General features: G+C 56.5%; 2 protein-coding genes across 2 annotated transcripts; both read right to left on the bottom strand.

Annotated features, from left to right (window-relative positions):
* Positions 1 to 710: 710 nt before the first annotated feature.
* BU26DRAFT_568025 (uncharacterized protein) lies at positions 711 to 2159 on the bottom strand (the record flags this gene model as incomplete). The annotated part of the gene is made up of 1 exon (XM_033833731.1): positions 711 to 2159. The coding sequence occupies one exon, from the start codon at positions 2157 to 2159 to the stop codon at positions 711 to 713; it is 1449 nt and encodes a 482-aa protein (XP_033680443.1).
* A 4743-nt stretch (positions 2160 to 6902) lies between these two features.
* BU26DRAFT_489597 (chromosome transmission fidelity protein 18) lies at positions 6903 to 10296 on the bottom strand. The gene is made up of 3 exons (XM_033826027.1): positions 10020 to 10296; positions 7985 to 9970; positions 6903 to 7933 (listed from the first exon to the last, which is right to left on the bottom strand). Exons 1-3 carry the CDS (start codon positions 10249 to 10251, stop codon positions 6921 to 6923), a joined length of 3231 nt encoding a protein of 1076 aa, XP_033680442.1. The 5' UTR covers positions 10252 to 10296; the 3' UTR covers positions 6903 to 6920.
* Positions 10297 to 10766: the final 470 nt, after the last annotated feature.

Genomic DNA, 10766 nt, shown 5'->3' with positions numbered 1-10766 from the left:
AGGCGGGTCGGATGAGGGAGGGTTGCTAGCTCAAGGCATGCGTAGGATGAGCAAGAGGAATGTGAGATGCTTCACGGAGGTGCCCAAGTGAGTTTTCCGCATGGGATTAGATGTCGTGTGCTGCTATCGTCGCCAGGCTTTCGGACAAGGCTGTGCTCGTCGAGCCAACGGGAGGCTGGTTACTCGCGCCGCGATATTTGTATGTGTCTTGGGGCACCGATTCGAGAAAGAAGGCTCCGATCAAGGGAATGGAAGGCTCTAAAGCCCGACCCGACATGATGGGGAGATCGATAGAGGCTTGCTTGCACTTATACTGCTGGCTGGAGGACGACGTTCACGGCGGGCGAAAGCGCCGGGTATGATAAGTCCTCGCTCAAAACCGAGAGGTGAGGGGAGTAGACGAGTCTTCACGGAGTGCGAGATGATTTTATGGTGTATGTATTGCCCTCTACATACGATCCTGTACCTCAGGTTGACTATCTGCCGTAGAAGCCCGTCTCAGCGCCTGCGTCAACAGGGAGAATGTCAAAGCCCAGCATATTCCAGCCGACTTGTATATCCCAACTCCACTTTAGCGTCCAAGGTGTCCTTTGTCCAATTCTTCCCTCCCTCTATGTCGAGACTCCAGCCAAGCCGCAGACGAAAGCGGAGGTAACTAGACAAGTCAGTGGATATTCGGGGTCAGAGCCTCAGTACGCATACTCCCCAGTCTAAAACCCACCCACGACCACTCCCACCACGCCAACGCCCACAGCAAGCCAAAGCATCTTGCCCACCCCCCTTACACTCGCACCACCCCCCGTCCTCGCCTCGCAATGAATCCCAGTAGTCTTCCTATCCGAGACGCACTTCGCCCCGCCCTTGCCAAAGCACGTCTGCACCGGCACACTCCCATTCCCCCAGCCCGAAAGCTCACCCCGCGTAATGCACGCCGAGACCGCAAACGTCTCCGCCGCCGTGTTCCACCGCAGCAGACAGCCCGAGCCCGGCGGGTAGCCTGCGCCGACGTACTCGGTTATGTTGGCCGCGGCGCAGGACTGCAGCGTTTCGTGGTTCGAGGCCGTGTTGGGGACGACGCAGAAGTGGTCGGTGGTGGTGTCGGTGAGGGAGGTGGGGTAGTTGAGCGAGGTGCAGTTGGACCATGGGGTGGTGTCGCGGGGGAGAGGCGCTGGGATGGAGGTGCCGGCGGCGGCGGTGACCATGCCGAGGATGAGGGTGAGGAGGAGGAGTTTGTGAAGTATGCTGGCGTCGACGGCAGCCCCGAGAAGGCCTAGGATCGCGACAGAGAGGAGCAGCTTGCTAACACCACCGTGCTGGCGCGTAGCACTGCTTGCTTGTCCTCTGCCCCCGCACAATGAACGGGAATCTGCTGTCACGCACTTGGTCTCACCATAAAAGCAAGTCTTCAGCGCACGGCTCCCGTTCTCGAACCCATGGACTGGGCCGACGGAAATGCAAGAGGATATATATGACAGGTCCGCGGACGTGTTCTGCTTGAGCAAGCAGTTCGATCCCTCTGGGAAGCCGGCGCCGACGTAGAGCGACGGGATGGGCCCGCAGGACTCCAGCAGGTCGAGGTTGTCCGGGGTGTTGGGGATGACGCAGAAGGAGTCGGAGCTGGTGTCTTCGATGCCGTTCAAGAGTGTGAGGGGGGCCTTGTATAGGTTGGTTTTGTTCAAGAGGGTGGTGTCGTTGAACATTAGCACGCCCTTGGAGAGCTCTGAGCAGTTAGCCCACGGCGCGTTAGGCTGTACGGTCGGGGTGGAGGTATTCGACACGGCCTCGCCCACGGCGGCGCCGACCAGTCCCATGACCGCGACGAAGAGAAGCAGCTTGCTGACCCCGTACTTGTACGAGCCGCCCTTCTTCACGGTCGTGTAGCACGTCCCGAACCCGCCTCCGGTCGCATTAAGGGTAAACGCGGTCTCATTGACAAGGCAGTCGTAGGTAGCCCACGAATCGAGGTCCTTCGGGCTCGCTCTCAGCGCGCACTCCGAGCCCTCGGGGAATCCGGGGCCGACGTAGAAAGTAATGTTGGTGGTGCCGCAGGCCTCGAGGCTGGCGCGGTTGTGTTCTGTGTTGGCGACGGTGCAGTAGGGCAGCGGGTCCATGGTCGAAGGAATGCCCTTGCTGAGGAGCTGGGGGCAGTTCGGCCACATCTTGCTGAGATTGAGACAGTGCTGAGATTGAGGGGTTCTGGGGCGCTGAGCGCGAGGGTGTAGCGGGATGGAGGGGGGTGGAACGGGCTTGAGGCGCTTTATCTGCGTACGAGCACACGGCGGCTGAGCTCTGGATTCACAGCGGCGACGTATCCCAGGTCTGGTGCCGCGCGTATGTTGTTGGGGAATTCACAGTTGGGGCGCGGGAGCATGCAGCCGGCCTTGGGCGAGCACTCGCCTTCACCTCACGACAGCGGGTTGGAAGATTTTTGCAAAGCGACTCCATTACACGCCTACATACAGGCCTTCGATGCCCTACGCGCCTATTTTACGCCTCTATACAGCGTGGTTGCTCCAAAGTCATCCCAAGCCGTCACCACCTCTGCCCCTCAGTGCGCGAGCCCACCGGCAAATTCCGCGTCTAGCCGCAAAACCAACACCATCACATGCTACATAGCGCAAGTGAGCTAGCAACGTCGCGGTTGCCGTTTTCGGAGCGGTGTCGCAGGCAGCAGCTCGCAGTGAGCCCCGGACGTCGGAGTGAGAGCGCCGCCTGACCATCTGCTTGCGGTGACGTGGAAATGCGCGCGCTCTGATTGGCCTGGGAGTCTCTCCGACCGCGCTATGGCCCGACAAGAGTGACTCCCGTGACGTCGAGCGTCCGCGTGAGCGTAAACACAAGCTGTTGACACCGTAGCCCAGCAGTCTCCCCAGCGACCGCCCGGCTACGGACGTCACGTGAGGGCTCGCTTCGCACGGACCGCCGGCCCTCCGTAGGTCTATATAAACCTGCCCGCCCCCCCAAACCAAGTTTCCTTTCCTCCACTCCAGTCCGCCTCCTCCCAAATCAGCTGGACTCAACATCCTTCCACTCCAACCTTCTTCGACATCGTCCCAACCTTCTTCTACTTCTTCATCTTACGATGTCTTCGACTCTTATGACTAGTCGGCCCTCACCTCATCCTCCTTGAAGTCTCAACTTCACATCAGCCCTTCAATCATCTCAAGTCATTGAGTCAACCTCACCTTCTCATGACAGCATGTCATCAAGTATCTCATCCATCCCACTCACCTTCTATCACTGACACATCCCAGCTCTACCAACCTACCATGAGTCAATCATCTCACCTCTATGACTCTTCTTCATGACAAAATGTCGTCCTCAAGTCTCCCTCTTATCCACCTTCCTCACCTTCAGCAACTGATACGACCAAGACCGACCAACATATCATCGACCTCAGTCTACCCTCAGTCTATCTTCGGTCTTCATACCAACATCGACACCTCATCTTCAACTCATACCATCAACTCACCTTCATCTCACCGACATGTCACCTTCATCTCGATATCATCGCCTCATCAATTTCCTCCCCAGGCGGATTCAACGCCCAGGCTGAAGTCTTGCGAGTAGGCCTCGATACGTTCCATACGTTCCGATTCAAGGTTACCAAGGGTTCGAGCGGTTCGGCTACAGCGCAAGCTGTAGGGGAGTTCATGTTGTGTAAGCCCTGCGTGGAATCTGAGGGTCTTCGTACCTGGCCTAGGCAGCAACCTCTCACCTCTTTCCACGTGTGTTGGATCCACCGCTCGATACCGCAAGAGTTATCAGTACAGGGTGTGGTACTAAGGCCACAGGGTCCCTTTCGCTAGGAATGTCTGGTGTCTGGTCTGGTCTTTGGTGTTTGGAATGATTAGGATATATCAGTCAAGGGTTTGGTTCTCAGTCAAGGGTTCGGATATATCAATCAAGGGTTCAGTTCACATCACATCAATGTCTTCTCTCTTCTACTTCTTCGTGACTCATGTCTTCGCCTTCACCTTGACCTTCGTGACTTGACTTGTCTGTCTTACCTTTTCTTACCTTGTTGACTCCACGCCAGTGTTGATCACAGCCATGCCTCGTTCAACCTTGACTTGCAGCCTTGCTCATCCGCCTGCGCTCCAAAGCCCTAAAGGCTGCTACCCTCGGCGTCGTTCCCACAACGCGACACGACAACAGCCACAGCCACACCCATCCACAACCCGCCCTTCCTCCCACCAGCTGCGACCATCGCCCATGCTGTCGCAATTCCCGACCATGCCCATCCAGCTAGGAAGAATTCGCTGCAAGCGTTTCGCATGAGCGCGACACTTCCATACCTGCCAGTATGCGCCCAAACGTCAGCTCATCTCTAGCCTTGTCTTCCTAACGTTCTGCGTCGGAAATGGCGCGCGCGCGCTGTTGTAGTGGCCAGCTCAGCTCGCGGACAGGTCGCCGTGCTCGATCCGACCTCACCCACAACACCCCACCACGACATGCCTCGAAACTTACGGATACTTAGAAGTGTCTAACGTGCCGATCTTATGCCTCGCGCACGTTTTGATATTCGCCTGCGGTCATTGTGGTGTCACAAATCACAAGTCAGCGCGGCGTCTGATGCGCAACGTTTCCACGCCGCTACTACTCCCAGTAGCGTTAGTATGACATCGTGAGAGCGGTAAGGGAATCGTAAGTATGAAAGACAAGGCCCTGGGAATGCGACATAGCCGTACCTTTGCACAGTGTGGGCGTGGCGGAGTTGCTCGAACGAAGAGACTTGCTCCGCCAGACACGACGGCGCAATTGCTCACCACCACGGTCCTTCACGAAGCATATCCGTTCCTCTAGATGCCCACAGCAGTATGCTGATCCAGCTGCCAGATCACTGTACCTCCGTCCTTAGTTGCGGCGTCGCAAACGCCCAGCCACCTCGCTCGCCGACGCAGGTCCGCAGATGCTGTCGTAATGACTGCCCAACTTCTCCCGCACGATACCCCACACGCGCTGAAGGCCTGGAAACAAGAGAGACAAGATTACAGCGAACGCACATTCCGAGAAGGAGACACAATATCGGCGTGCTGTCGTTCCTTCGACAAAAGGGAGGCGCGGTGCCCAATCCAGCGGTACACAATGCCCACCATCGCGACGCACTGCGACGCAGATATGTACGGGAATACGTCTAGTAAGCCCTACCAGTCTCCGTCGCAAAACTCCCCGTTCACTGTCCGTCGTTGTGGCGTCGCAAATGCAAGGTCGCTGCGGGCGCGGTTGCAGAGCTCGTCCGCGCCGCTCCAGGTCTTGACCAACCCGCAGGACGACACACATCGCCTACCGGCCGCTTACACGAGTTAAAAGGAGCTGGGAGTGACGATACAGAGCCTGATATGCATGCGAAGTCGGCGTTGCGGACGGGGCACAGTTGAGAGAAGGTGCGACTCGCTGCACCGACTGCGTTCCGCCCGAGACGAACGAAACGAGAAGACGCGCGAAGTTGGCTGACAGACGCTGAATGGACTGACCGGCATGACCCGTATGTTTACATCGACCCTCTGGCCTCACACACACCATGTCGCGCCTTTCCTACACATTGCGAGGGGTTGAGCGCGAGTGTGTGCCCTTCACAATCCTCGAACGCGATACATTGAAGGGATTGGAAGCCGGGAAAGCGTGATGGTATACCAGGGAGACTTCTATAATGGAGGCCTGTCTCAAAGAAATGCAACGACCGGGTGAACATCTTCGTCGTGGGACAGTGGCGCGTGGAGAAAGGACTTGCATGCGCTCGCGACCGTTCGACGTCGCAGCGAGGAAGATGAGAAAACACACGGAACTGAAAGTAATAGGCCGAGAAGAAAGGCCCACGTATGGAACACTACCCACTGCTCACGGTGACACTACCCGTACGGGCTCCTTGGCTCCAAGTCAACATCCAACATCCAGCGACCTCCGATATCTCTTACACTTACACGGCGCGTCTTGCAGGCCATCCTACACATTCATGTGCACCTACACCAACGAGACAGCCATCTTGCCCAAAAGCGTCATCGTCACAATCCATCCACTCATTCCCGCCATCTTCTTCTCGCCTTAACGACACATACAATCTCTTCATGCGTTGCTCCAGACCACATATGCATCTGCAACACGCCCCAGATACAGTTCTTCATTCGCCCGGCCCCAGCGCAACTCGACATCGCAGTACGTATAACACGCATCCTGATACCTGTCGTCCGGAGTATCGCAGCACCTGGGATAGATGGATATGGAGACGGCAAGTTTAGAGCCTGCAGTCCGAGGGCAGGAGGAGCGATGGGTTATACGCGCGCGCTGCTGTCGTTGTAGAGAAGCGGGGGGTTTGTGGCAGTCATAGCTAAGAAATAGACAGGAACGGCGATGGCGCTTCAAGGAGCCGTGGCCTGGGTGGAAGATTGGCCGCCGAATGTGGGTTAGACGTCTGGCCAACGGGACGAGTCAGTCGTTTGGCCATCGCAGACACGAAGTAGTATCCGCAAACGGTGGAGGATAAACCGAGCTTCGTTTCGCAGCAATGACATCTACACGCGGCGTCCCCTTGTGAGAGCTTGCCCGTCATATACTTTAGCTGGCGCAGAAGATGCTGCTTTCATCCGCTTTCCTCTTCTTGGGTCGGGCCGTAGATGGGGAGCTGTTGTTGGCTATCGGCGGTAAAGGCTCCAGTGGTGGAAGATAAGGAAATGCCTTGGACGGTCCGGAATGCAGCCGTAGCGGTGGAAGGGTAATGGCTGCTGGCTCGCCTTGTGTGACTTAATTATGGGTAGTCAGTAAATAGAGGCATGGAAGGCGAGCGAATTGCGCGCGTACGTAAGTCAGGACTACTGCGGAAGGAGCTTCAAAGACACCATTCCCCAGTCGCAACCCAGACGCACAAGGTAATTCGGAACATCAACAGCTAGATATAATTCTTTCTACACTACTGATAACCCCTACAAGCCCCGCATAAACTCATCCAGCGTAACTGGCTTCCTCACAGCATTCGAAAAGCCCTCATGGAAGGTCACCCAAATCCTACCCACATCACTACCCTTGGCGTCCTCCTCAGCCTTCTTCTTCTCCCTTTGCGTAGTAGGCTGGTTCTCGACGATACGACCAAAGAAGTCTCTTTTCACAGCCTTTCCGATCACTTCAGCTGCTTTCTCTCCGTTAACTTTCTTGGCTTCTTCGACAACCTCTTCATCCACCTGACCACCTCGGCGTTTGCGGGCCTCGGCTTCTATTCTGGCGCTCTCTTTCTTCCACTCGGTTTCCAGGACGCTGCGGACGGCGTAGCGCACCTTGTCGTCTCGCTTGCCTGCTAGGGTTTCGAACGTGGCGAGTGATTCGAGCGGAGGCTCCATGCGTAATACCCAGCCTCCACTGCGATTCGCAAAATCGTCCATTTCCACGCGGCTCTTCTCGAATCTGACCCCAGTAGCTGCCATAGCGTCTACAGCCTTCTTCACCAGCGCCTTCTCGGATGCTTTACGAACAGAAGCGGTGGCTGCAGACTTCGACCCTGTTGCGCCCGTGTTGACGATGACAGGTTTAACGTCGGGCGACAGCATCCGGAGGACATACGGGATGAACTCGATCGTGAGCTCCTCCGGCGAGCGGAACAGGCGCGTGAGAGACAGACTAAGCGTACACTGGAGCGCCATCAGCTGAGCGCGGTTGGCCTTGTGCGCCTCAGCGGCCATGTATCCTGCGCTTGGGCCAGAGAACACGGATGTCTCTGCATCGGGATCCGCGACTGGGTTAGAACTCTGTTGACGCGGGGAGGCGAAAAGGTTGTGGAAGGCGAGCACGGACTGCGAGAGGTAGGGTGCAAGTTCCCATTCCTGGGAGCCGTGCACGGCGGATGAGATGGTGTCGTGGAAGTGTAGCCAGTCGTGGGCGGCGCAGGGTTTGCTAAGGAGTGTGTCGTCTTGGAAGGGCTTTTCGGGGTATGCCGTAAAGCAGTCTAGGGTGCGATGTTAGAGGAGGTCCCCAAGTCTGCAGGAAGAGTGCATACCTGTTACGATGCGATCGGAATCGCCGCTTGTATCTATCATTGCTCGCAGCCGCTCCATTGCTCTTCGCTTGGCAGCTTCAGCGACTCCAATCGCACCCTGCTTCCCTCGTGCTATGGCTGTCTGCATACTCGTGGTCTCAGCCTGTTTGGGAAATCCTGCGCCCTCACGGAAGACACGATCCACCACGTCTTTTGCGCCTCCACGGCCCAAGCTGCGAGCAGCCCCGCCTCCATGATTGAGGTCGGTCAGGACATTCTCCTCGATCCATCGCCGTGTCAATCGTGGTGCCTCCTTTGCTTTCGAGTCAATGGAGCTCTTGAAGCGCCCGGCGACCCACTCGCCGACAACCATGACACCCCGAATGTCCCCTTCACCCGTACCACTGCCGGTGCCTCCCTCTTTCTTCGTGCTAACGCCCCAAGTGGCCTCACACAGTCGGCGGACGCCGTCAATGTCACACTGGATGCCCTCCTTGACGAAGATGTCTTGCATGCGTGTAACCACCATATTGAGCGCTGGTTTGCGGATGTGGATAATCTCGGCGAGCGATGACTGTCGGAGTGGGCGTAGAGAAGGATGATACACATCGTTGCAGATGAGGATGAGTGGTCGGAGCATGCGGAATCGGTCGCCCTTCTTCCTCTTCGGCCCCGTTGCAGACTGTTGCGGGACGCTTCGAGAGTTTTTCTCATCCAGATTTATCAGATCGATCAGGGCCTTGATGAAGCCGCCCTCTCCACCTCCTCCACTTCCCCCCACAACACCATCTACCTCGTCGACGACGACACAGACGGGTTTGCCAGCTTTCCGAACTTTTCCATTAGCTGTATTTGTGTTTACGCCTCGCACATTCTCCGTGCCCACCATGTCGCGGATACGGCCTTTGACCACGTCCTTGCTGCGCTCGTCGGAGGCATTGATTTCTTGGACTTCGTAGCCAGCTTGTCGAGCGCACACGTGGGCAAGAGTGGTCTTCCCGAGACCAGGAGGTCCGGTCAGAAGCAGGACTTTGCGATGCCTCTGTTCTTCATCCTCAAAGCCCTTCTTCGCGCCCTTTGCCTTGCCTTTGCTAGACCCGGGAAAGACGATCACGTCCCATCCTTTGAGCCATCGTAGCACCGAACGGTGCGTTCTCTCGTCGCCAACCAAATCTGTGAATTTCTTCGCGCGGTACTTCTCCGTCCACATCAAGGTGTGACTGCTCTTTCCGGATTTGCTAGCTACCGGTTGCTCGATTGACTGCTCCAATGCGTCGCGGCAGGCTTGCTCTCGCTGTGTGGGCTTCTCTGCCTCGGCCGCTTTCGCCTCGTCTATGAGCCTGTGGATATTGATGCCATAATAGCTCTTTCTCGCCCGCCCCTCAACTCCCCCCGAGCGCGATGCGATGAGCTGCTCGTATGAAACGGACTCGCGGGTTATTTTTTTCGGGATGTAGAATGGCTTCCCCGATGCTGTCCTGACTACCTTTCCCGTATATGGCTGAGCTGACGTAGGCTCCTCTGGCGCTGTTACGGGTTTTGCGGCAGGCTGCTTGACGGGCGAGGGCGTCTTGAAGTACTTGTCTAGGTCCGCCACAGGTACCGTCTCTGGGTCCAGAATGTCTTCCTGGCTCGCGGGTGGTGTATAGTCCGTGAGGGCATCCGGAACCACGGGAAGGTCCTTGATGCTGTTGATGACCCTCCGCTTGAGCGCGTGCTCTTTCAACGCCGCGATCTCATCCTCGTCATCCGACTCGTCCAAGAAACCTCCCACTCTCCTCGTCGCCTGATTGTTCGGTACATCCTTTAGTGGGGTCCGCTCCGCGTCCGATCTCTTTCTCTTCTTCGGTGACGAGGGTTTGGGCGCTGAGCTCGGAGGATAGGCTATGGGCGACGAAATGAGCGGCATGGCGAGGATCGGAGGTGATGAAGGGATCCGCCCGTCGGCAGAGGATCCGGTAGGGAAGCGCTTGACTGGAGAATGCTTGTGGTGCTTAAGTGGAGTGTCTGCAAATATTAGTGCCGCGCCTGCGTATTCTTGCTGCACCTGCAGTACCAATTGCGTAGTCCTCCTCGCTTCTGAACGCGTCTACCGTATTCCAGACTCGATGCTGAATGACTACTCCTCCCGCAGTCTTTCGGGTCTTGTCTTCTTCAATACACTGCTGCAATGCGTCGATTTCGTCGGAGTGGGAGAGCGATGGAGGCGCGTCTTGGAGGAATTCGAGTTCAGAATTAAGAAACGTAGGATCAAAAGAGGTCGGTATTCCGGGTGAATAACTGCTCATGGGGCTCGGAGAGAATTGGCGACAATGCGCGGACGTGGGTGCGATGAGGTAGTGTTGAAGTGGGATGTTGAAAGCTTGACGCGGGAAGGGTTGAACGCGACGCGTTTTGGCGCTAAGCCGCTTTCGTCCCAAGTCAGACCAAATGGTCGGCCATCAAGCATCAAGCAGTTGATTCCAGCATAATAACCACGCCAGTGTTTGAACCCTCTTCTTTGAAACGTAACGTGGCTTTTCGCCTTTGCTGCGATTCAAGGCTCGAGGCTCACGTGTACTCCGAGTCTCACGTGAATTCCTAATGTACGCCGGACTCAATCTAAAGCTGTCTTTGGTAGTCTTCAAAGTATGACGCTGTTTCAGTGATGAACAGTCCCGTTCCTTGATTCTGGTTGTAATGACTCACTGTCTTCAGCCTGAGTAGCTGGCGTTTTAAGTTCTGTGAGACAAGGAGTTCCACGGTGACTCTCCAATAAGACACCCGCCTAGTGCCCACGCACAGCCGAGGAACAAAGAAAAAA

The sequence above is a fragment of the Trematosphaeria pertusa genome (genome assembly GCF_010094035.1).
Source record: "Trematosphaeria pertusa strain CBS 122368 unplaced genomic scaffold BU26scaffold_12, whole genome shotgun sequence".
Taxonomy (NCBI): domain Eukaryota; kingdom Fungi; phylum Ascomycota; class Dothideomycetes; order Pleosporales; family Trematosphaeriaceae; genus Trematosphaeria; species Trematosphaeria pertusa.
Note: the sequence above shows the minus strand (reverse complement) of the source record. Positions and strands in the feature narration are given on the sequence as shown.